Genomic DNA, 26590 nt, shown 5'->3' on the forward strand with positions numbered 1-26590 from the left:
AATTAGAAGGTTGGAATTGTTCACACTTCTTTCGTATCTTTTGTGTAAATCCTATCCACACTTCTCCAGGCTGTCCCTTTCTGCTTAATGCTGCTCCAGTGTTTGTTCATCACCCTTTTTCCTGGATGAATGCAGTGGCTTCCTAACTGGCCTCCTTTCTCCATCTAATCTTCCCAAATCATACCCTTCCACCTTCTAAAGTATGCCTAGCAAGTCCTACTCGAGCTGGAAGAGAGCCCAAGCCCAGTTTTTCTGGAGGAGAGGTTCTGAAGACTTGCCCGCCCCTCCAGCTGTTCCTCTTCTGTGCTCAGCCCTGTGCCTGTCTCTGTTGTGGCTCTTCTCAGGTTACACTGCATTCACGTTTCCTCTTCCTCACCTCTCATTCATAATGTACGTGTTCTACTGTAGTTCTGGCTTTCTCTCTGCCTGGATCTGGTTGCTAAGACTGTTAGCTCCCCGAATACATACCCTGAGTCTTACGAGTTTATCTAGTGTGTTCATTTGCTAGGACTTCTCTAACAAAGTACCATGAACTGAGTGGCTTAAGGAAGAGAAATGTATTGTTGGACTGTTCTGGAGACTAGAAGTCCAAGACCCAGGTTGTCAGTAGGGTAGGGCTATGCTCCCTCTGAAAGTGCTATTAGCAGGATCTGTTCCAGACCTCTCTCCTAGTTTCTGGCAGGTCTTGGCTTTTGGCAGCTTAGGCTCCATGACATTCTCCGTGTGTGTGTGTGTGTGTGTGTGTGTGTGTGTGTGTGTGTGTGTGTGTCTTTCTTTACATTCCCCTTTTTATTTATTTTTTTAATGTTTATTTTTGAGCGAGAGAGGGAGAGCGTGAGCAGAGGAGGGGCAGAGAGAGAGGGAGACATAGAATCTGAATCGGGCTTTAGGCTCTGAGCTGTCTGCATAGAGCACGACATGGGGCTTGAACCCACGAACTGTGAGATCATGACCTGAGCTGAAGTCAGACACTTAACCAGCTGAGCCACCCAAGTGCCCCTGCATTCCCCTTTTTAAAAGTCTATTTATTTAGAGAGAGATTGGGGGGGGGGGCGGGGCAGAGAGAGAGAGAGTGGGAGACAAAGAATCCCAAGCAGGCTCTGTGCTGTCAACACTGAACCTGATGTGGGGCTGGATCCCACAAACCATAAGATCATGACCTGAGCCGGAATCAAGAGTTGGATGCTTAACTGACTGAGCCCCCCTGGCTGGAGCCTGTATATTTCCTTTCTTATAAAGGCATCAGGCATATTGGATTAGGGGCCCACCCTAATCCAGCATGACCTCATCTTAATTACATCTGCAGTGACCTTATTTCCAAGTAACATCACATTTGAAGGTAGTGGGGTTAAGACCGCACGTATTGAGTTTTGGGGGGGGATGTAGTTCAACCAATAGTATGTTGACTGTAACATACTTGTAAAGTGATCAAATGAAATAATGTGAGTAAAGAATTAGACTTTTATTTTCTTAATGGGCATTATGTTTAAGTTTTTTTCTTTTACATTTATCTATTTTTGAGAGACATAGCACAAGTTGGGGAGGGGCAGAGACAGAATGAAACACAGAATCCAAAGCAGGCTCCAGGCTCTGAGCTGTCAGCACAGAGCCCGACACGGGGATCGAACTAACAAACCATGAGATCAAGACCCGAGCTGAAGTTGGACACCCAACCAGCGGAGCTACTCAGGCACCCTATCAATGTGCATTATGTTTAAATAATCAAAAACAAAAGCTTATGATCTTGTTAATACTTTCCTATCTCTTCTTTTCAACTATATTTAGTAGCTTTTGAATTGTTGCATCTCAGAAGATTCAGGTGGATGATTCTAGCTATTCTGACTCTGACTCTGTCCTGATAAGAGAATGCAGCTAATCTTTTGATATATTTAATACATGAATAGGCCAACAGGGACAAAGGACTGGAGAGAAGGAGAGATGTCCACAGAATCTTGAAAATGGAAAGCAAATGGGCCTGAGTAGCTGAGTTATTACCAGGCCAGAGGAAACTGAAACCTAAATGCAAGGGGAGAGGCCAGCTAAAAGCAAACTGATTTGCAGAGCAGGATTTGACTGAGGAATGAGAACTGTACACCCCAGGAAAAGAGTTTTCCTGGTTTAGCTGGGGGCAGCAGGCCCAGCAATAGATGAGGGGCTAAGAGGTGGCAGTTTCCTTAACACAGCCAAGCTGGTGGGCCCCAGACAGGGGACTTGTGGCATTCCTCTCCAGAGAGGTCACTTATTGACTGGTTCTATCCACATGCAGAAAACTAACCATCTCTGTAGTACTCCCTTCTTCTTTTTCTATGATGATGATGATTATCAACTTAAATCCAAGTTAGTTAACATGTATGTACTGTAATAACAATTTTAGGAATAGGCTTTAGTGATTCCTCACTTACATATAATACCTAGTGCTCATCCCAACAAGTGTCCTCCTTAATTCCCCTTCCCCACTTAGCCTTTCCCCCCACCCAACATCCCACCATCAACCCTCAGTTTGTTTTCTGTATTTAAGAGTCTCTTATGGTTTGTCTCCCTCTCTGTTTTTATATTATTTTTGCTTCCCTTGCCTTATGTTTATCTGTTTTATGTCTTAAATTCCACATGTGAGTGAAATCATATATTTGTCTTTCTCTGGCTGACTTATTTCACTTAGCATAATACCCTCTAGTTCCATCCATATTATTGCAAATGGCAAGATTTCATTCTTTTTGATCACCGAGTAATACTCCAGTGTGTGTGTGTGTGTGTGTGTGTGTGTGTGTGTGTGTGTGTGTGTATACATATACATACATACATACATACATACATACACATCTTCTTTACCCATTCATCAGTCAGTGGACATTTGGGCTCTTTCCATACTTTGGCTATTATCGATAGTGCTGCTATAAACCTTGGGGTGCATGTGCCCCTTTGAATCAGCACTCCTGTATCCTTTGAATAAAATACCTAGTAGTGTAATTGCTGGGTTCTAGGTTGGTTCTATTTTTAATTTTTTGAAGAACCTCCATACTGTTGTCCAAGAGGCTGCACCAGCTTGCATTCCCACCAACAATGCAAAAGAGATCCTCTTTGTCCTCATCCTCACCAATATCTGTTGTTGCCTGAGTTGTTAATTTTAGCCATTCTGACAGGTGTGAGGTGGTATCTCATTGTGATTTTGATTTGCATTTCCCTGATGAGGAGTGATGTTGAGCATCTTTTCATGTGTCTGTTAGCCATCTGGACGTCTTCTTTAGAAAAGTGTCTATTCATGTCCTTTGCCCATTTCTTCACTGGATTGTTTCGTGGGCGTTGAGTTTGATAAGTTCTTTACAGCTTTTGGATACTAACACTTTATTAGATATGTCATTTGGAAATATCTTCTCCCATTCTGTTGGTTGCCTTTTAGTTTTGCTTATTGTTTCTTATGCTATGCAGAAGATTTTTATCTTAATGTGGTCCCAATAGTTCATTTTTGCTTTTGTTTCCCATGCCTCTGGAGACGTGTCAAGTAAGAAGATGCTGTGGCTGAGGTCAAAGAGGTTGTTGCCTGTTTTCTTCTATAGGATTTTGATGACTTCCTGTCTTGCTTTTAAGTCTTTCATCCATTTTGAGTTTATCTTTGTGTATGGTGTAAGAAAGTGGTCCAGGTTCATTCTGCATGTCGCTGTCCAGTTTTCCCAACACCATTTGCTGAAGAGACTTTTTTCCATTGGATATTCTTTCCTGCTTTGTCAAAGATAGTCGGCCATATTTTGTGCATCCATTTTTGGGTTCTCTATTCTGTTCCATTTATCAATGTGTCTGTTCTTGTGCCAGTACCATACTGTCTTGATGATTACAGCTTTGTAATGTATAACTTGAAGTCCAGAGTTGTGATGCTTCCAGCTTTGGTTTTCTTTTCAGTATTGCTTTGGCTATTCAGAGTCTTTTCTGGTTCCATACAAATTTTAGGATTGTTTGTTCTAGCTCTGTGAAGAATGCTGGTGTTATTTTGATAGGGATTTCATTGAATATGTAGATTGTTCTAGGTAGTATTGACATTTTAACAGTATTTGTTCTTCCAATCCATGAGCATGGAATGTTTTTCTTTTGTGTGTGTGTGTGTGTGTGTGTGTGTGTGTGTGTGTGTGTGTGTGTGTTTCAATTTTTTTCATAAACTTTCTGTAGATTTTCAGTGTATAGATTTTTCACCCCTTTGGTTAGTTTTATTCCTAGGTATTTTATGGTTTTTGATGCAGTTGTAAATGGGATCGATTCCTTGCTCTATCTTTCTGCTGCTTCGTTATTGGTGTGTAGAAATGCAACCAATTTCTCTACATTGATTTTTGTATCCTGTGACTTTGCTGAATTCATGGATCAGTTCTAGCAGCTTTTTTGGTGGAGTCTTTTGGGTTTTCCACAAAGAATATCATGTCTGCCAAGAGTGAAAGTTTGACTTCCTCTTTGCCAATTTGGATGCCTTTTATTTCTTTTTGCTGTCTCATTGCTAAGGCTAGGACTTCCAACACTATGTTGAATTTAACAGTTGTGAGAGTGGACATCCTTGTGTTCCTGACCTTAGGGAGAAAGCTCTCAGTTTTTCCCCATTGAGGATGATATTTGTGATGGGTCTTTTGTATATGGGATTTATGATCTTGAGGTATGATCCTTCTTTCCCTACTTTCTGGAGGGTTTTTAACAAGAAAGTATGCTGTATTTTGTCAGGTGCTTTTTCAACATCTATTGAGAGGATCCTGTGGTTCTTAAAGCCTTTCTTTTATTAATGTGATATATCACATTGATTTGCAGATATTGAACCAGCCCTGCATCCTAGGAATAAATCCCACTTGATCATGGTGAATAATTCTTTTTTTTTTTTTAATTTTTGTTAACGTTTATTTATTTTTGGGACAGAGACAGAGCATGAACGGGGGAGGGGCAGAGAGAGAGAGAGAGACAGAATCGGAAGCAGGCTCCAGGCTCCGAGCCATCAGCCCAGAGCCCGATGCGGGGCTTGAACTCACAGACCGCGAGATCGTGACCTGAGCCAAAGTCGGACACCTAACCGACTGAGCCACCCAGGCGCCCCGGTGAATAATTCTTTTAATGTGTTGTTGGATCTGGTTTGCTAGTATCTTGTTCAGAATTAAAAAAAAAATTTTTTTTAATGTTTATATTTGAGAGAAAGAGACTGAGCGCAAGCAAGGGAGGGGACAGAGAAAGAGGGAGACAGAATCTGAAACAGCCTCCAGGCTCTTGTGGGGCTCAAACTCACGAGCCATGAGATCATGACCTGAGCCAAAGTTGGACACTTAACCAACTGAGCCACCCAGGCACCCCAAGAGAATTTTTGCCACCATGTTCATCAGGGAAATTGGTCTGTAGTTCTCCTTTTTAGTGGGATCTTTGGTTTTGGAATCCAGGTAATGCTGACCTTGTAGAATGAGTTTGGGTTTTCCTCCATTTCTGTTTTTTGGAACAGCTTCAAAAGAATAGGTGTTAACTCTTCTTTAAATGTTTGGTAGAATTCCCCTGGAAAGCCATCAGGTCCCCTTGGAAAGCCAAATATTTGTTGGAAATTTTTGATTGCTGATTCAATTTCTTTACTGGTTATGGGTCTGTTCAAATTTTCTATTTCTTCCTGTTTCTGTTTTGGTAGTTTGTATGTTTCTAGGAATTTGTCCATTTCTTCCAGGTTGCCCAATTTATTGGCATATAATTGCTCCTAATATTCTCTTATTGTTGTTTGTATTTCTGTGGTGTTGGTTTTGATTTCTCCTCTTTCATTTGTGATTTTATTTATTTGGGACCTTTCATTTTTATTTTTGATCAATCTGGCTAGGGTTTTATTAGTTTTGTTAATTCTTTCAAAGAACCAGCTCGTGGTTTCATTGATCTGTTCTACTGTTTTTTTGATTTTGATATCATTGATTTCTGCTCTAATCTTTATTATTTCCCTTCTTCTGCTGGTTTTGGGCTTTATTTGCTGTTTTTTTTCCAGCTTTTTAAGGTGTAAGGTTAGGTTGTGTATTTGAGACCTTTCTTTCTTTTTTAGGAAGGCCTGGATTGCTATATATTTCCCTCTTATGACCACCTTTGCTGCATCCCAGAGGTTTTGGGATGTTGTGTTTTCTCATTGGTTTTCATGTACTTTTTATTTTTCTCTTTAATTTCTTGGTGAGCCCATTCATTCTTTAGTAGGATGTTTTTAAATCTCCAGGTATTCGTGGTTTTTCCAAATTTTTCCCTGTGGTTGATTTCGAGTTTCATAGTGTTGTGGTCTGAAAATATGTAAGGTACGATCTCAATCCTTTTGTACTTGTTGAGGGTTGATTTGTGAGCCAGTATGTGATCTATTCTGAAGAATGTTCCATGTGCACTCAAGAGGAACGTGTATTCTGCTGCTTTAGGATGAAATGTTCTGAATATATCTGTTAAGTCCATTCTTTCCAGTGTGTCATTCAGTCATTGTTTCCTGTTGATTTTCTGCTGAGATGATCTGTCCATTGTTGTAAGGGGTATTAAAGTCCCCTACTATTATGGTATTATTATCAATGAATTTCTTTATGTTTGTGATTAATTGATTTACATATTTAGGTTCTTCCATATTGGGGGTATAAATGTTACAATTGTTAGATCTCCTTGGTGGGTAGACCCCTTAATTATAATAGAATGCCTTTCTTCATTTCTTATTACAGTCTTTATTTTAAAATCTAGTATGTCTGATAAAGTATGGTTATTCCAGTTTTCTTTTGATGGCCATTAGCATGATAGATCATTCTCCATCCCCTTACTTTCAATCTGCAGGTGTCTTTAGGTCTAAAATGAGTCTTCTAAGCAACATATAGATGGGTCTTGTTTTCTTATCTGTTCTGATACCCTATGCCTTTTTTTAAAGAATATTTTTAATGTTTGTTTATTTTTGAGAGAGAGACAGATTATGACCAGGGGAGGGGCAGAGAGAGAGGGAGACACAGAATTTGAATCAGGCTCCAGGCTCTGAGCTGTCAGCACAGAGCCCGATGTGGGGCTGGAACCCATGGACTGTGAGATCATGATCTGAGCTGAAGTGGGACGCTTAACTGACTGAGTCACCCAGGTGCCCCTGATACCCTGTCTTTTGATTGGAGCGGTTAGTCCATTGACATTTAGAGTGATACTGAAAGATAAGAATTTAGCGCCATTGCATTGCCTTTTGAGTTGGTGTTTCTGGTTATGTTCTCTGGCGCTTTCTTGTCTTTGTTGTTTTGGATGTTTTTTGTCTTTTCATCACTCAAAGGTCTTCCTTAAAATTTCTTGCAGAGCTGCTTAGTGGTCATGAACTCCTTTGGTTTTTGGGAGACTCTTTTTATCTCTCCTATTTTGAATAACAGCTGTGCTGCATAAAGAATTCTTGGCTGCATATTTTTGTGATTCAGCACATTGAATATATCTTGCCACTCCTTTCTGGCCTGCCAAGTTTCTGTGGATAGGTCTGCTGTGAACCTGCTCTGTCTTTTCTTACAGGTTAAGGACTTTTTTCCCTTGCTGCTTTCATAATTCTTTCCTTGCCTGTGTAGTTTGCGAATTAGACTATGCTATGCCTTGGTGATGGTTGGTTTTTGTTGAATCTAATGGGAGTTCTCTGTGCTTCTTGGATTTTGATGTCTGTGTCCTTCCCTAGATTAGTTTTCTCCTATAATTTGCTCCCATAAACCTTCTGCCCCTTTTTCTCTCTCTTCATCTTGTGTGACTTCTATGTTTTGGATATTATTCTTTTTTAATAAGTAACTGAGTTCTCTAAGTCTTCAATCATGATATTTTGCCTTTGTTTCTCTCTTTTTTTTCTGCTTCTTTATTCTCCACATATTTACGTTCCAAATTGCTGATTTGCTGCTCTGCTTAATCCATCCTTGCTGCTGTGGCATCCATTTGACATTGGATCTCGATTATAGCACTTTTAATTCCGTCTTGACTAGATTTTACTTCTTTTATCTCCTCAGAAAGGAATTCTGTGCTTTTTTTTTTTTTTAACCCCATCTGATATTCTTATTATCTTGTTTCTAAATACTAGTTCAGACATCTTGCTTATATCTGTGTTGATTAAGCCCCTGACTGTTGTTTTTCCTTTTCTTTCTTTTGGGGTGAATTCCTTTGTTTTGTCATTTTGGAGGAAAAAAAAATACAGTAAGAAATTAAAAATTAAAAGCAAACCAAAAAATCAAATAAAGGAAGCTATATATTAGGTGTGTTTTGGTCTGCTTGTTGAAAGAAGCTTGATAGAATAGACAAAATAGGGAAAGAAGAGAAAAAAGGTAAGGAAAAATTTAAAAATTGAAAAAGATTTTATATAATAAAATAGAATAAAATGAAATAAAGTGAAATAGAATAAAAAAATTTTTAAGTAAAAATATATAAAAATAAAAATAAAATTTTCTCTTTCTGCCCAACTCTGTGACTCAGGTTATGCAGATTGTTGTGTTAATTCTCAGATCAATTTCCTAGGTGTTCAAAATGGTTTGGGTCTGATCTGACTGCATATCAGATAGAAGACAAGCTCAGGGTTTCTGTGCTCCTCTGCCATCTTAACTCCTTCCCTGTAGTGCCCCCTTCTCAAATACTGAATTAGATGGCTGAGAAACACCAAAGATTTCAGGAATGCCTTGAACATGATCAAGAACAAAAATAGATGAGGGAAAAGAACTTGAAGACATTGCAGGGAACAAATAACTTCAGATAGGTAAGTTCTTGATATTTACTTCAAAGAGGGGAGGGTATGGCATCTATGACATAATAGTTTTCAGTAAAATAAGGCAGAGAACAAGGAAGAGTTCTCGAAGATGAGAAATGTGATACCAGAAATCTAATCATGGTGTACCTGGGTGGCTGTGCAGTTGAGTGTCCAACTTCAGCTCAGGTCACAAGCTCACAGTTCATGGGTTTGAGCCCCACATCAGGCTTTGCGCTGACAGCTGAGCCTTCTTTGGATTTTCTGTCTTCTTCTCTTTCTGCCCCTCCCCTGCTCACACTGTTTCTCTCTCAAAAGTAAACACTAAAAAAAATTGAATAGGAATCTTTCAGAGGAAGAATAAGAAACTGGAAAGGAAACAATAGGGAAAGCAGGGGATTAATATAGAAGGTCAAAGATGCAAGTAATAAGAATTTCAGAAAGTGAATGAGGAGACACGTAGGACTCAGTGTGTCCAGGTTGACCTGGCCCATCAAAACCTCAGTTCAGGGACAGAAACCCACACCAAGGCACATTATGTTTAAATGTCACAATACCAAAAATTGGGAGGAGTCTTAGAACTTTCATATAGAAAGAAGCAGACCTGCACAAAAGATTAGGAATCAAATTTGTCTTATATTTATCAGCAGCAGTGCTGGAAGCTAGAAGACAGTAGCTCCACACCATAAATTCTAAGGAAAAATTGTGTCCAGCTTACATTTTAGGTCTCATCCAAATCAGTGATAACATGTGTACATACCCTTTCTTGGGAAGCTGTCTAAACTAAAGTAGGCAGTAGGTCAAGACAGAGGAAAGTACTGAGTCAGGGAATAGGAGGAAGGTGGAAGGAATTTGTGATCAAAGTCCCAGGAATGGCAGCTGTGTCTGCTGTGTCCAGGTCTAGAGAATAGTCCCTGTAGATGAAGCGGGAGAAATGGCAGGCCTGAGGGAGTCCTGTCTTCAAGAAAGAAGGAATTGAGGGGTGCCTGGGTGGCTCAGTTGAGAGTCCGATTTCCGCTCAGGTCATGATCTCATGACTCATGAGTTCAAGCCCTGTGCTGGGCTCTGTTGTGTATCCTGGAGCCTGCTTTGCATTCTGTGTCTCCCTCTCTCTCTGCCAATCTCCCACCCATGCTCTGTCTCTCTTCTCTGTCTCTCTCTCTCAAAATCAAACACTAAAAGAAAGAAAGAAAAGAAAGAATCGAGGGGAGCCTGGGTGGCTAGGTCCATCAAGTGACTTACTCACATGAGATTAAGTGAGTCATGATCTCATGGTTCGTTGGTTCAAGCCCTGCATCAGGGTCTGCACTGGTCATGCAGAGCATGCTTGGTTTTCTCTCTCCCTCTCACTCTCTGCCCCTCTCCTACTTGTGTGTGTGCAGGTTCACTCTCTCTCTCAAAAACAAATAAACTTTTAAAATTAAAAAAAAAAAAAAAGAAATCGAAACTATTGGATTACCTCGTGCATCAGGCTGTACTGAGGGAGCTTTGCAGACCTTTTTGACAATCTCAGAGAGTGAGGGGTCAGTACATGTGAAACCACACCAGTAAAAGGAAAGATGCAGTCCCTAACTCTAAGGGGGAAAATAGATGCTTAACAAAGAAGTTGTAATCAGAGTACATTTTAACAGTATAATAATGTAAATGGGAGTATTGATTTGACCAACAGGGCAAGGGGAAATGAGTGGATGAACATAGGGTATGGTGGTTTCTGAGTGAAACTTTTTTCCTAGGGAGTTACTAGATCATGTCTGGACTGAAAAGGATACAGAAATAAATAAACTATGCTGTTCAGCAGCGTGGAGGTAAATAGCAGAGAAAAGGCTAGAAGCTTTGCCTCTCAGCAGCCTGGGCTCGTCGGGGCGGAGGCACTGCTGTTCTAGTACAAGCCTGTGTTGTGTGGCTTGTTACACTGTGTACATGGACGCACTCGCACTTGGCAAACATTTTTTTAAAAACGGAAACTTGTTGGGGTGCCTGGCTGGCTTAGTCAGTAGAGCATAGGAATCCTGATCTCAGGGTTATAAATTCAAGCCCCACATTGCACATAGAACTTACTTTGGGGGGGAAAAAATGAAACTTGTTATACTGCGTAAGTTTCTTTTTTTTTTTTTTTCATTTAATTTGTCATTCGTTATAGATCTGCTTCATTGAAACTTTTTTTTTTTTAATTTTTTTTTAACGTTTATTTTTGAGACAGAGACAGAGCATGAACGGGGGAGGGGCAGAGAGAGAGGGAGACACAGAATCGGAAGCAGGCTCCAGGCTCCGAGCCATCAGCCCAGAGCCCAACGCGGGGCTGGAACTCACGGACCGCGAGATCGTGACCTGAGTCAAAGTCAGACGCTTAACCGACTGAGCCACCCAGGCACCCCTGTACAGTGTTTTTAAAAAAATGTTTCATTTCTCTTTTTGAGAGAGACATGTGAGCACGAGTGGGGGAGGGGCAGAGAGAGGTGGGGAGCAGAGGATCTGAAGTGGGCTCTGCGCTGACAGCGGTGAGCCCGATGTGGGGCTCGAACTCATGAACTGTGAAATCATGGCCTGAGCTGAAATCCTGATGTTCAGCTGACTGAGCCACCCAGGTGCCTTGAGACTTGTATAGTGTTAATCATTTAGGAATTGCTGAATGATATCTGCTAATTAATATTAGTTTAAATGTCTTAGAAAAAACCAAAAGTACAGACTTTAGAGTCAGACATTCACTCACTTGGCTGTAAATGACTACTTACTGCCTTCCAGGTCCTGCTTCCAGATCAGTGGTTAGAAAGCCATGTGAGAGGCCTCTCCTTTTGAGAAACTCCTGTTCTAACGGAGAGAGGTGGACCATGCAGGTGAACCAGCAAAGTAGCTTCAGATTGCTTGAGGGGGAAATAAAACCAGTTGGGGATTGTCCTCAGGAAGGACCCACAGAAGATGCACATGTGAGGGGGGTCTTGACCGTTGAGAATGCTCCTGCTCAGGGAAGAACGGGGAGGGAGTACTAGGTGGAGGACTGAGGCTGGAAAGACCCTGGCTTGTGTACAGACACACAGACAGGAAGGGTGGTGCTGAGCCTGAGGCTGGGCGATGGAGTGAGGTGGAGGTTGTATGGGAGAGTTGGAGTCTCCTGGAACAGAGGAGTGATTGGTGTGTTCTGACCTGAGATGATGCAGAATGCTGTGGGGAAAGCGGACCAGGGAGGGCAAGCATGGACACAGCTCCCCAGAGGCCCACCACAGCACAAAGTGACATCATACTTCCATTGTAGGGGTGCGTTCGTGCTCATGTGTGTTCACGTCCACATTTACATCCTTTTTATTCATTCTTTTTAGTTGTGTGTGGCATTTCCTTTCTCCTTTATGCATTTATTTAGTAGTTCTGTGGCTCGAACCCAGGAAGGCTAATTAATGGTTGAGGCAGCAAGCAGCAAACATACCGACTAACAGCTCATACTAGCTTTATTACTTTATTTTTTTCAAATTGCTGATAATTACAATAATGCACATGGGCACGGGTCCCAGACAGGAAGAATCATTGTCTGCAAGCAGATCTGGTGTGAGCTGATAATACAGTCTGTATTTACTTTTAAATTTAAATGCTACATAAATCATAGGAAAGATGTCTTTTTGACTTGCTTTGAACTTGGGGAGGGTGGAGATTTTCCATATTTTTGTTATTTTCAGAGTTGTTTTAATGAACATTAGAAATTAAAGTAATTTGCTAGATCATGATTGGTATCTGATTATTGCTTGCACCTAGCAAACGTAGTAAAATCTTTAGCAGAATAGCATATAGAAACTGCTGTTTGTATTTTGAAATGTGAATTTCCTCTCTCTCTGCCCTGTAAAAGTCATTATGGCATATTGTCTACTTTTCTAGTTATAAACAGGTATGAGTTATTCACCTAAGAATTTCTGCCTTTTCTTGACTTTGAACATCACAATCTCAGAAATAAAGAACCAAGCCTTTGGTTTTCATTGAAAAGTAAAAAAAAAAAAAAAAAAACTAAGACATTTTTAGATAAGGCCATCAATTCTTAATATTACAGAATGAATATTTAAAAAACCAGACTATAAATTTACTATTGGTATCATTTTATGAAAAACATTTTAAAGCAAAAGATAAAAAGATAATCTGAGAATTCAGAGCACTCTTTCCTCAAGAGAGCACAGTTAGCAATTCCATACCTTTATACATTTATGTGCACACACACCAGACCCGTCTTATTTTTCAGACCACTGAAAACCTGCATTAGACCTCATTAGCCTCCCCCAATGAGTGTTAGGGAACCCCTATTTTAAAAACGCTAGTAAAAACCATTCTGTGTATTAGAACATGAATGTTTTCAGCTGCATGGATTTATTTTCTTTTCCTGGGTATACGAAAGGAAAAGAGATGATGGAATCAGTTTCAGATCTCTGCATTAGCTATTCATGTTTGCAGTTGTAACATCTGAAAGTCAGTGTTTCAGCTAAAGCTGGCATGTGGATAGTTTCCCAACTTTACCTTGGTAAAATCATTAAGTTGTGTATATATTTTAGTGAAATAGAACCTATCTGAATAATACAATATTCAGTTTATTACATTCAGTTTATTACATTAAGGACATGAGACATTTGAAAAAATGTTGAAATAGTGCCTAATTTTTAATGATTATGACCTGATGCACTTGAAATAAACAAAATATTATAGAGCCAGAATATTATCTGATCAGCCAGAAGCAAGGAGCATGCTTATTGTTTCTGAGAAAATTGTCAGCTTTGTGCTTGGATACCCCACAGAATACTCCTTACTCCAATCATTTGTATTTTTTCTTTGTTTATTTTTGTATTATTTCTATCATCTGTGAAAGGGTAAGAGTGATTTAGTATGAACATATTATTGTTAATGTTTATTTTTGAGAGAGAGACAGAGAGAAGCAGGCTCCAGGCTCCAAGCTGTCAGCACAGAACCTGACGTGGGTCTCGAACCCACAAACCGCGAGATCATGACCTGACGACTGAAGTCAGCCACTTAACTAACTGAGCCACCCAGTCACCCCATATTATTATTATTTTTTTAATGTTTATTTTTTGAGAGAGACAGAGTGCGAGCTGGGGAGGGGCAGAGAGAGAGAGAAACACAGAATCCAAAGTAGGCTCCAGGCTCTGAGCTGTTAGCACACAGCCTGACGTAGGGCTGAAAGTCACAAACCGCAAGATCATGACCTGAGCTGAAGTTGGACGCTTAACCGACTGAGTCACCCAGGTTCTCCTTGCACATATTAATTATTAATATTTAATCAGCTTTACTTTGGGCATCTGTTACTTGAAATTATTTCATTCTTTAGGTTTAGGAAATACATTCCTATACATTCCCCCTAACCCTGCATCCACTATTTATGTAGCACACTCAATAAATAGCTAAGTAGTACTGGTCAGTGAGTTCAAAGGTTAAGCTCAAGTTCACACCATTTAGATCATCTTACATTAATACTCAAGCCTCCTGGCTTTCTGGCCTCTGCAGTTAGCATGCCTTCAGAGTATGACAGATTGCTGCCTGGCTTCCGAATCCTGCAGATTCCGATTCAGTGAGGAAGCAGTCTTTGTTTTGAAGCCTTGTTCCTTAGGCATCAGGAGTTGGCAGAAAGTAGAGTTCTGCCTGTTGTAGTGTGAACTGTAAACCAAAGTCCAAAGTTAATATTGTGGGTGTCGTTTATTAGAATACCTAAAATTTGGGTAGCACCATATTTATGTTGCACAAAAGTGAAAACTAATGTCAAGAGAGGTTATTCCATAAGGTTGCATAGCTAGTAAGTTGAGGGAATATCCTTCCCTCCAGAAAACACATCTAGAGAAATGACTTACATAGTGCTTTTGATCACTGCAGTAGTGACTGAGTAGTAACTGCAGATTCATCTTGACCTAGCTTCCGTGCCAGCCGGAAGCTGGCCTGGGGCCAGGAAGCCAGCAACTCCCGGTGATTTTCTTTTACATGGTAGGGCTGTATTAAATTGTTCATGTAAGCCTGTGGTGACTGAATTCCCACAAAAGAAAATGTGGAGTATTAACGCAGCCGACTTGAAGTATGTCCAGATATAATAGGTAAAGAAGGAACATGTGGTCTTTTAAGCCCATTTCCTGCCATCCTGGATTTGGGAGGATGACTAGTCCCATGGAGACTTCATGGGTTCTTCCCTGCGCACTCATAATTTAGGCCCTAGTTCTGTGATTGAAGCCAGAGAGAATGAATCTGCCAGTGACAGTGTTGCTAACATGTGAGTGCTGCTCTGTGGCAGGCGCTGTGCTTTGTGCTTCCGTGTGAATCCCCACAACAAGCCCCAGAGGCAGAGGTATGTTAGGAGCTCTGTTTTACAAAAAAAAAAATTTAAAGCCTGATAACAATGACCATCAGCATTTGAGGAACTCTTTTCTATAGAACAAGCCTATCTCAAAGCACTTTACACAGGTTAACTCCTTTAAACCTCAAGACAACACTATGGTAATGTAGTTACTATTATCATCATTTTATAGATGAGGAAACTGAGGTCCAGAGAGGCTAGTTGACTTGCCAAAGGCAGCATAGCTAGTCAGTGATGGGACTGGAACTCTGTCACGATCTGTTGTCTTAGAGTCCTTGCTTCTTGGCCACCATCTCACACTTCCTCTGAGGTCAGGAGTGGAATGAGCAGAGGACTAATGGTTGATCATGGCAGGTCTCCATACCTGCTAAAGTCAGTTTCTTGGAGTTGCTATTACGGGCAATTGAAAAGAAACACAGGAACCAGTAAAGAACCTGTCCACTTGAGAATTTTGGATCCAAAAACACTATTCCGCTTTTTTTTTTCATTTACATAAAATTATTATGTATTTATGTATTTTTCAATAACTTCCTTTATAGAAGACTCTTGGCTCTCATCTCGGAGACAAATAACAGATAGACCTCTCTTAAATCTTGGGACTTGGATCCTTACCAGTGTAATCCAGATGAACAAATTACTGTGTTCCTATAAAAAGCCTTGGAGACAGTCTAAACCATTTTTAATCTTGGAAACGATACTTCATTTTTACTTTAATATTTAGAGCTCTAATAAAGCAGAGATTATTTGTATAAATTACTGCCTGTGGAAATAATACCTAACAGTTGGCATATGACAGTGGAGGAATAATGGCTCTTTGCATTTGGCGTTTTCCCCCTAAACCTAATTCACCAGTTTCTAATCAGAATTAAGTTCAAATGTTTTAAAAAAAAAAAAAAAAAAAGGCCAAGGATTTTCAGTTGGTGTAATACAAACTGTCACTTTTAAGAACAGGTTTTCTCAGTTTGCTGCTAAAACTGGAAAATGCTTAACAAGAATCCTGCTATATTTTTTCCTGCTATTTTATTAAATAGTGGGTTGAAATGTTTGAAGCTTGGCGTTTTTAAAATTGAAACCTTCACTTTTTTACTGCTGATGAAGGTACCTTAATGGCTTCAAACTCCAGTCACCCTTTTGACAGTAACAAAAGTGGACTCTTTTACTTGTTAGGCTCTGGGCAGAATCGTAGTAGTCCTCCCATTGGAGAGAATTTAGTATCTGTACACATAGTGTTTTTCTACATTAGTGTTTTCTACATTTTCTACTTGTGTGTTCAGAATGGTTTGTTTTTCAGGTATTGGGCCTGCTCTGATTATACTTACTAGTAACCCTACCTAAAAATGTGTCTTCTCTTTGTGACCAATTGAAATCATACAATCACAATCAAAATTCAGGCTAGTGGTGAACAGGATTTTAAAAACCCAAACCCCTTAATGATTGATTGATTGGGAGAGAGTGCATGTGTATGTGCGAGCAGGGGAAGGGCAGAGGGAGAAGGAGAGAGACAGAGAGACAGAGAGAGAATCTTAAGCAGTGGGGCAGGGGCTCCATGTCATGACTGTGAGATCATGGCCTGAACCAAAATCAAGAGTCAGATGCTTAACCGACTGAGCCACCCAGGCTCAGTTTATTTTCAACCTACTTTAGTGGGTTTTTAAAAAGTTGTGGGGGTGCCTGGGTGGCTCAGTCGGCTAAGTGTCTGATTTAGGCTCATGTCATGCTCTTGCAGTTCGTGAGTTCGAGCCCTGTGTTGGGCTCGGTGCTGACAGCCTGGAGCCTGCTTCTGATTCTGTGTCTCCTCCTCTCTCTGCCCCTCCCCCACTCACACTCTGCCTCTCTCAAAAATTAAAAAAAAAATTTTTTTTTAATAAAATAAAAAGTTGCAAAAATACTACAGAGTTCCCCTATACTCTTTCTGGACTTCCTTTAATCTTAACATCTGACATAACCGTGGTGCAGTTGTCAAAACTGGGAGATTAACGTTGGTACACAATTATTAACTGACTCAGACCTTATTCAAATATTTGCTCCACTTTTCTCACTAATATTCTTTTCCTGCCCCAGGATTCTGTCTTGGCTCCCATGCTGCATTTACTTGTCATTTCTCCTTAGTCTTTTAAAATGTAAGAGTCCCTCAGCCTTACTTACCTTTCCTTGTGGCTTCTCTTACGTGGCTTACTGCTGGTGAGGGTAGTGTCAGTGTGTCCACTGTGCAGTAATTTGTCTTCCCTTTCATAGTTAATAACTACATTGGAGAGGTACCTTGAAACTATGGATTTTTTATACTTTGTTCAGTTAAGTAAATCTTAGGTGCAGATTTGTGGACATAGATTTGTCATTAAAAATTTTTTTTAATGTATATTTATTTTGAGAGAGAGGCAGAGACAGAGCATGAGCAGGGGAGGGGCAGAGAGAGAGGGAGACACAGAATCCGAAGCAGGCTCTGAGCTGTCAGCCAGAGCCCGACATGGGGCTCGAACCCATGAACCGTGAGATCATGACCTGAGCTGAAGTCGGAGGCTTAATTGATTGAGGCCACCCAGATGCCCCCAGATTTGTCATTTTAATTTATGAATCATGAAATGCCATGCAGACTTGGACAAGAATGAATATGTTATATAGGATCTTGGCATCCATGAAGAGATTGTCGTTTTACTGACTCTCTCTTTACAAATGGAATGTCTTTGATTATGAGTGATGTGCCTTTTGATGTCTGTAACATGCAGGTGGTAACTGGATGCTACGAAGGTGTGCTCTGTTGAGTATTGATGAGCACTAGGGTAGAACTGGGTTACCTTGCCTTCCCGAGGTGGGGCTGGAACGCTTGCCTGGCTGTAACGCAGCACCTTCCTATCCAGGGAAACATGATTCACTCAGTAAGAGGATAAAACTGTCATCTTTAGACGATGCTCCCTCCACAGCAGGCGCTTTCCCAAACCCTGGAGCCAAATTAGATTCTGGGGCAAGAGTTTCAGTGAGGAAGGAAATAATGGGTTTAGATTTCACTTTGGACTGGGTGCTGCATTGGTCCTGAGCCCCTTTGTTGAAGGGAGGTGGGGCTTAGGTGGGCCCAGGAGTTGTATCTTTGAGATGATGATTAAAGGCCCTCAGTGAAGTTAGGCTCAGATTTAGATGTACTTATATTATTGCTTTAAGCCATTTCAGATTTTCAACCAAGTTACTAGAAGCACTTTTTACCAAGTTGAATTTCTGTCCTTGGATAGTTAAACTCTTTTCCCTGAGCCAAATTAATAAAATGGAACTTCTTATTAAGAATGAATTATTAAGTAAAATGGAAGCACTGGGCTAGGGAAACATTTGATGCAATTTGTTTTCAAAGCCTTAAAAGTGCTGCAGTGTGCACCGATCACAAAGACCGGCTTAAGTGCCAGAGCGTGGGGCATTAATTTTCTTTCGTCAAAGATTCCAGGTTCACAGGATATCAGAAGTGCTGACTTGGCAGTGAAATCCCATTTGTAACATGTTAGATTAGGAAACAGATTGCTTTATACATTGATGTAATGGATCCAGGCACAGTGTGTGCTTAAGAAAATGGAAGTGCATTAAATAAGAGCATTTTCAAAGGAAAGAAGTAGAAACATCACAGAAAAAACCCCGATCCTATTATGCCCTAGGTAAGGTTGGGGTATGTTTGATTAGTTGATTCCTAGACATGGTCCACAGAGGCTTTTTATATTTCAGATGATACCTTCTTGAGAGTCTCTTATGACCACAAGGATTAATCTTTCTGAACTCAAAAGTGAATCACTGCAGCATATTAGTTGTCTGGAATGATTCCAGTTACTCTCCTTTTTCTTGGTGGTAACTGATGTGAGGGGCTGCTGCTGCTTAGGCCTCTTCCTGTTGCTTTAACCTCTGGTATTTTAGATTCTCTTTAGGGAAGGCAGTGCTGACCATCTCAGCACAAAGATCAAATGCACTCATCACTGATGTATTGACCTTAGTGGTTGACCCATAAACTGAACATTTATACAGTTGGAACTCTTGTGGTCTTTTAGCCAACAACCATAATGAGTAACATGTGGAACATAATCTTTGGTGCTGATAAATGGCTGCCTGCACAGTTTTGACCAATCCATGTCTGTGGCTTGGGTGAGTTCACGTAACTAATCGACACTTTCTTACCTGAATTCATGTGTGCAATTTAAGAGGTTAATGCCCCGCCCTCTGCCCCCAGTACTTCTATGGCACCCGAAATCCTGTTTGTTTAATAGCTGCTTTTAATGTTAAAATATACAAGGCCAGGGGCTCCTGGCGGGGTCAGTCAGTGGTGCGGGAGACTCTTGATCCTTGGGGTTGTGGGTTCGAGCCCCATGCTGGGTGCAGAGATTACTTAAAAATAAAATCTTAAAAAAAAAAATTACGCAAAGCCAAAGAGAATTTATGAATTCTTGCTCAACATTTTTTAGATTTAGCTGTGGTGGTTCAATTATAGCAGGTTTAGGAAACACTTTCCTTTTGACCTATTGATTTGTCTTTCTTGCTTATATATTTATCATTCTTCCTCAATTTTCTTTCTGTCTGGGCTTTGAAGTAGGAAGAAAAGAACTTAGGGAAACTCTGGTTTGGGGAGATAAAAGTGTCCCTGGGGTTTCTTTGCCTTTGTCTCTGTATTAACCCTTTTATATGTGTACATACCCATTTTCTTCCATATCGTGATCGAAAATTCTAGCCTTAATCCTTAGATATGGCTCTCAAAAGAAGAATGGCCCATAGAAGAGGCATTTTGGTACACATATTGAACTCACTGTGAGAAATAAACACATTGGTCTTATACGTCCTTACACCTTTTAGTGATTGGTTTGAATTAAAATACCATTGGAGTATTGCCTATAAATAAGTGTGTGTTCCTTTCCACAGCTATCCTGAAATATTCTTTCTTCTTCTTAGCCTGTAGTTTCATATGCAGTTATGTGGCAGGTATATATAGATCTGCCTTGTACTTTAATAAATGATTATTTGTCACAGTAGGGCTATAATCAATTCTGTTTAATAAAGTTGCTAATTGTTCTCTTCATTGGATTTGAGGTGTTTTTTTCAACTCTGATTGATGTTGGCAATATTTTCATCCCAAATTAGTGTTCTCCTAGCTATCCAACAAGTGTTTGTGTTTCATTCTCCTGTACTGGTAGAAAGTGGGCTTATTTTAATAAGCTTGTAAGCAAAATATATGGAGGATGGTAAACTTTTCCTGGAGAAAGGCCATGATGTATTTGAAAATCAAATGTAGTCTCCTGATTGGAAGGGCCATTAATGTCTTTGTAGTCCATCAGCACAAATAAATGAGAGTTGCTTAGAAAGCACACATTTTCCATATATTATGAAAGGCAAAGCTACCCTTTCTGTTAATAGGAAAACCATTTTATGTTAATTGCTCTTTTTAAAAAGAGCAACATGATAGACCATACAATCTTAACCCTATCCGCCAAGTTTTAACACTTAAAAAAAATTTTTTTTTTTTTTAAATTTTGGAAGTACTTTTACATTAGGGGAGACCACAAAACTCCATTGTGGATACAACCATCAATATTAGCATATTTCTAGATGCCAGGATCCCTGGGGTTTTCCTGCACCAGGAGACTTAGTAGAAGCCTTAACTGTCATCATGCCTAAAGTTATTTCTCACCTGTAATTTGTGAGCTGTTGTTAATGGCTGTGATGTTTTCACAAAGAGGATACAAGACAAAGGAAGACTGTAGAGTCATTGATTGTTTTATCTAATATAAGATAAAATTGTTCATGAAATCCCTTTTAGTGTTCTGTTTCTGTGAATGACGCCATTCCCTCATTGAGTAATGAAGCCATGCCTAACATCGTCTTCCTCGACTCCCTAGCTAATCTGTCACCAAGGCTTACCAGTCGGGCTGTCTGATACCTTGAATCTGTTTCTCCACTGCACTGCCTTAGCCCAAGGTACCAATCTCCCTCCCTCTCTTTCTCCAAATTTCTTTGCCATCCTGCAGCCGGAAAAAGTATCACAGCTCCATTCTGACGGTATTAACTTTGTGCTTGAAACATCTCAGCATCTCGGGGCACCTGGATGGCTCAGTCGGTTAAGCATCCAACTCTCGGGTTTTGGCTCGGGTCACGATCTCATGGTTTACGATTTAGAGCCTCACATCAAGCTCTGTGCTAACAGCGCAGAGCCCGCTTGGGATTCTCTGTCTCCCTCTCTCTGTGTCTAATCCCTGCTCATGGTCACTCCTGCTCTCTCTCTCTCAAAATAAAGAAAGCAGGGGCACCTGGTTGGCTCAGTTGGTTAAGTGTCCGACTTCAGCTCAGGTCATGATCTCTCGGTTTGTGAGTTTGAGCCCCGCATCGGGCTCTGTGTTGACAGCTCAGAGCCTGGAGCTGCTTCAGATTCTGTGTCTCCCCGTCTCTCGGTCTCTCCCATGCTCATGCTCTGTCTCTGTCTCTCAATTGTAAATAAATGCTAAAAAATTAAAAAAAAAAAAAAGAAAAAGAAAGAAAGCAAAAAAAAAAACAAAACAAAAACTCTCAGCACCTCAGGATAAAGATGGAAGTCCTTTCTTGGTGTGTACACTGTCTAGCCTTGCCTCCTTATGCCTCTCCTCCCTTCTCTCACTGCTGTCTGCCTCCAGTCTATGTTCCCACCACATGATGCTCTGAAGTGCTGCCGTCTTCAGGAGACTTCCCTGACCACCTCCATACCCAAGCCTCAGTTAAATTCCCTTTCTGTATGCTGTTTGGCACTGTGTTCTTTCCCTTGGTGCAACATCTAGGAGTGTGATCACACTTTTGTATGTGTGAGTATGGACTCTTGCACTAAACTGTAAGTCCCATGAGAGCAGGGACCATAAGTTTTTGCTGACTCTTGTGTCCTAGGCATTTAGCACATTGCTTTGCAAGATAGTAGCTGCTCAACAAAATTTTGTTGTGTGAGTGAATTACTGGAACTTTAGCCTTTACTATAGTGGTTTAATTTGTTAAGGGATGAAAAGTGAGACGTGTGCTTCTATTAGAGCAGTCTTCAGCTGGATTATAGGTTCCCAAGTTCCGAAGTACTCAGATGGGGAGTGAGGGTTAGATTTTTTTCCATTGACATTTTGCTTTGATCATGTAAGTCCAACAATGATTGTTTTTTCTGGCCTAACTCCTGGGGAAGGGCTTTGTTTATGAAGATAAAAATAGTAAATAATGAAGTTTTAAAAGATCAGTTCTACTGTCACAAACCATGGGATGACTCTACCTTTGTGTCAGCTGTTTTGGAGTAAACCTGGATGTTTTCCCTTTTGGCAGGCTCTTGCAGCCAACGCCGGAACAGGATTTGCTGTCGCCGAGCCTCAAATTGCAATGTTTTGTGGGAAGTTAAATATGCATGTGAACATTCAGACTGGGAAATGGGAACCTGACCCAACAGGCACCAAGAGCTGCTTTGGAACAAAAGAAGAAGTTCTTCAGTACTGTCAGGAGGTAAGAGTGGTGCCAGAATGTGAAAACTGCTCTTTTCTGGGTCATGCTTGAAACTGCTTACCTTAGAAATAGATACTCTGTCATTCTGCTTTTTGACCTAAGATCACATTGCCAATGATGGAACACCAGGCGTTTTCTTTCTGAATATATACGACACGACTGAGGCTTGTCAGAGGCTCTGCCTGTGTGCGCTGTGAGCTCTTGGTTCCTTGAGGAGGGAACAGTGCAGAAGCTGGGCAGGTCCCGTACAAGTAAAGCCCGGCTCTCTTGCTTCTCACTTGCAGTGTGGGAGGACGTGAAGTCAAATGTGTGTATCTTGTGCTCTCCACTTGCTCATAGAAAGCCACCAGTATTGTAAATGATAATCTCAGGTCTGACTTGAGTCAGAACTTGACCTAGAAGGGGCTATGAGATGCTTTAACTTCTTGCCAGGACTAGCACAGAGGGCCAGCATTGAAGTATTACTCTATAATCTCATCAACAGACCTTTCCATGGACTTGCCCTTTAAATGTTTTTCTTCTCAGCTCTTTACATGCGTCCTACAAATGGGCTTGATACCTCATCGATTTATTTTGGGCTTGAAAGCTTGCTGCTTTGGTATGTCCTTAAATAAAGATGACTTTTTTTTTTTTTTTAAAGAGAATGCATTAGAAGTGATCAGAAATCTACCTGTCAAAAGAAAACTAATAGTTACAGTATCTTTTGACTTGCTGAGTTCTTCAGTTAGAACCAGGGGCAGCAGGAGTGGAGGCTTAGATTTATACAGGATAATGATGACACTGAGTAGCAGACACCCTTACTTGCAAATGAATGTCCATTTATTATGGATAAAGTCAATTTATTGTGTGTGTTTTCTTTTCCCTTGCAGATGTATCCAGAGCTACAGATCACAAATGTGATGGAAGCAAATGAGCCGGTCAGTGTTGACAATTGGTGCCGGAGGGACAAAAAGCAGTGCAAGAGTCACATCGTGATACCTTTCAAGTGTCTTGGTGAGTGTCCTTTAGATGATCGTGGTTGCTTCTTGGGAAGTAGAGGTTGCTCATTTTTAAATTTGATTTTCTCTTGCCTCACAGTGAAATAGCTACACCTGTTAAGAAGCTGAGGGCTACAGGAATGTATTGGGGGACTTCTTTTTTAATATTTATTGCCTTCTAGTGTTGATGGTTGACTTGTCTTTGATGGTTATTACCTCCCTCACCATGGGCACCCTCAGTCTTTTAAGGATGAGCCTTTTGCATGGCACTGAGAGTGCTGCCCTCAGGGCCTCCCAGCTTTGCCTTGCAGTGAGTGCTTGAAACTCCTGCTGTGTAATCATAGCAGTGAGTGGTACTGAACAGCCCAAGGGATGGAATCTTCTGTTCCTCTCACTTCATCCTGTACATATTTTGCAAGGTCCTAAGATCCTGTATTGCTAGGCAGGCCGGACTTGTGGTAGTCTCTGAGAGACGCGACCCCTAGCTGTCTATGCACCCCTGCCTTTCTGAAGGGCCGTGACTGCTACAGGTGTTTCTGACTTAGTGTTGGTGTTGATACATTCTCACATGTATCCAAATCAACCAAAGGAGGAGTTGGCACCTTAGTGACCGTGTTTATGCAGCAATTACTGTTGTCAAGTATCCAGTAGGGAGAAAGGGGGGGCATTGCGGGTGCTGGACACCATTTACTTTACAGTGCAGCGTCATGCAGTGGGGTGAGGCCTGGAAGCCTTGTGCGTGGTGTAGCTGAGAGATGTTCTTCCAATCCATTTGGCCCCGAGATCTCTGGGTATGAGGTTTCATTCGCTGCCTGTCAAACCCTGGAACTAAATGAAGCAAGAGTGTAGTTTTGAATATTTGTAGTCAGTAGGTAGGCAGTACTTGCATTTGTTTCTTCCTTTTGCACCATTACCCCTGAAGACTTTGCAGCCTGGTCTTCCCCTTGCTACGTGTCTTTATGACTTGCTGGCTCCAGTCCTTACCCAGAACTCTGAGTTGAGACCTGGGAGACCTTTATCTCCCTACATCCAGTCAGTTTTCCAAGCCTCATTCTTACCCCTTCAATATGACTTCAGTCTGTGGTTCCCAAACTGTGCACTGAGGCACCCCAGGGCGTTGCAGCAGACTCACACAGTGTGGAGCATTGTGGGATAGTTTTGGTTTTTCAAAGGAGACCTCTTTCAGACATCCCATGAACTGGAGGTATTTACAGTATCAACATCCTGTCAGTCCATTCCTTTCAGTGACCTCCTATCTTTATAGAGCGTTGTCTCAGGGGTTCCTGTGTTAAAGAGCCAGCATCACAGCAGAATAACCTGGGAAGAAGAGACGAGGGTGATGGTGTCCAGTCGATTGTAACATTGGAAGAGTCGTGCAGCGTCCGGCATGCGCTAAGGGGTTAGGACACGAGGACTTACTATGTTGTTGGACCCAGCTACCTAGCTTTGGGTATTCTTTTGGCCTTGAAGTGCTGTGAAAATATTACTGAGACACTCGGGGTGCTGCTACTTGAAGGTCGGGACACATCTAGCTTATAATCCTTTTCTTCCTTCTGATTCCTGCTGCGCTAGTTCAGCCGTTCATCCTTTGCCGCCTGGACTGGGACAACAGCCTCGTATGCTTCTCAGTTCTGTTGTCTGGTCTGCTGCCCTCTGACCTAAAATGAAGATTGAGTTGTCTTTCCCGCACATCAAAGCCCGTAGTAGCTCTTCCTCACGTAAAAACTAAGGTTTCATTAAGCTTCCCTGCTTAGCGTAAAAACTCCATAATGTGGCTCTTGCTTTGGCCTTCCCTCTTGTCTGCTCTGTGAGCCACCCAACAACATTGACATCTTGCAGCTCCTGGCCACCCACCGTCCGGGTCTCATTGTTGGAATGCGTTTCCTCTACTTCCCCTGCTAGGGGAGTTCTTCCTTCAAGACTTATTTCAGAGGCTGCTTCCCTTAAAGAAATCTTTTCCTCATGGTTATGTTTTCTCTCCAGACATGCAGATTTCTGAAATTCTCCCAGTGTTGCCGTTGCATCCATCACCCTGTCCAGTGACGATCTGTTTCTGTATCTTTCTCCAACTTCGCTGTAAGCACAGTGAAACCACGGACCCTGCTTTATTTAGTCTTCTCTGTCCTCCAGTACCGTGACAATGTCTAGAACATAGGATGCACTTTAAAAAAAAAAAAAAGTTTGTTTTTGAGAAAGAAAGGGAGAGGAAGAGAGCATGAGTGGGGGAGGGGTAGAGAGCAAGGGACACAGAGAATCCCAAGCAGGCTTCCTGCTGCCAGCACAGAGCCCAATGTGGGGCTCAAACTCACAAAACCGTGAAATCATGACCTGAGCCAAAATCAAGAATCAGATGCTTAACCGACTGAGCCACCCACGCGCCCTTCCATAGACTCCTTAGAAAGCATTTTGGTGATAGTCTTTTAGAGTTGCTTTTGCCTTTTAAAATTAAAAATAATTTAGGGGCACCTGGGTCGCTCAAGTGGTAAAGTGTCTAACTTCAGCTCAGGCCGTGATCTCACAGCTCAAGCCCTACATCGGGCTGTCTGCTGTCCACACAGAGACCATGCTCCCTGCCTCACCCCCCTTCTCTCAAAAAAATAAACAAAAAAAAGGTAGTTTTAAAATAGTTTTAAGTTTACAAAATGGTTAGAAAAATAGTACAAAGAGTTCCTGTACACTATTTCCTCAGATTTCAGATTTTCCACCTGTACCATTTGACTAATATGGTAAAATTAACCTTATTCACTCCCACAGTACCCCTGACCCTTAACCCCCCCATTACTGAGTTTTTGTGTTTTGAATCATTTAAGTTGGTGTCTTTTTTTTTTTTTTTTTTAACGTTTATTTATTTTTGAGACAGAGAGAGACAGAGCATGAATGGGGGGGGGGGGGGGGCGGCAGAGAGAGAGGGAGACACAGAATTGGAAGCAGGCTCCGGGCTCTGAGCCATCGGCCCAGAGCCCGACGCGGGGCTCGAACCCACGGAGTGTGAGATCGTGACCTGAGCTGAAGTCGGACGCTTAACCGACTGAGCCACCCAGGCGCCCCATAAGTTGGTGTCTTTTTATCCCTTAGTACTTCAATATAGATTTTTTAGAAACAAGGACATTCTTCTATATGATCACATCATCAAAATTGGGAAACTATTATTGATCCAAATCT

The 26590-nt window shown here is 41.3% G+C and overlaps 1 protein-coding gene across 5 annotated transcripts in view; it reads left to right on the forward strand.

Annotated features, from left to right (window-relative positions):
- The window catches only part of APLP2 (amyloid beta precursor like protein 2), an 85989-nt gene that overhangs the window by 26875 nt on the left and 32524 nt on the right, over nt 1-26590 (forward strand). For 4 of the 5 annotated variants that reach the window (XM_042957623.1, XM_042957624.1, XM_042957626.1 and 1 more), the window contains exons 2-3: nt 22278-22451; nt 23321-23444. In XM_042957623.1, the coding sequence (XP_042813557.1) occupies nt 22278-22451; nt 23321-23444 (298 nt within the window). Of the gene's footprint in view, nt 1-20833; nt 20931-22277; nt 22452-23320; nt 23445-26590 lie in introns of those variants that run through there. The other variant, XM_042957625.1, reaches the window with a different exon arrangement.

This window comes from Panthera tigris, chromosome D1 (genome assembly GCF_018350195.1).
Source record: "Panthera tigris isolate Pti1 chromosome D1, P.tigris_Pti1_mat1.1, whole genome shotgun sequence".
Lineage (NCBI taxonomy): Eukaryota > Metazoa > Chordata > Mammalia > Carnivora > Felidae > Panthera > Panthera tigris.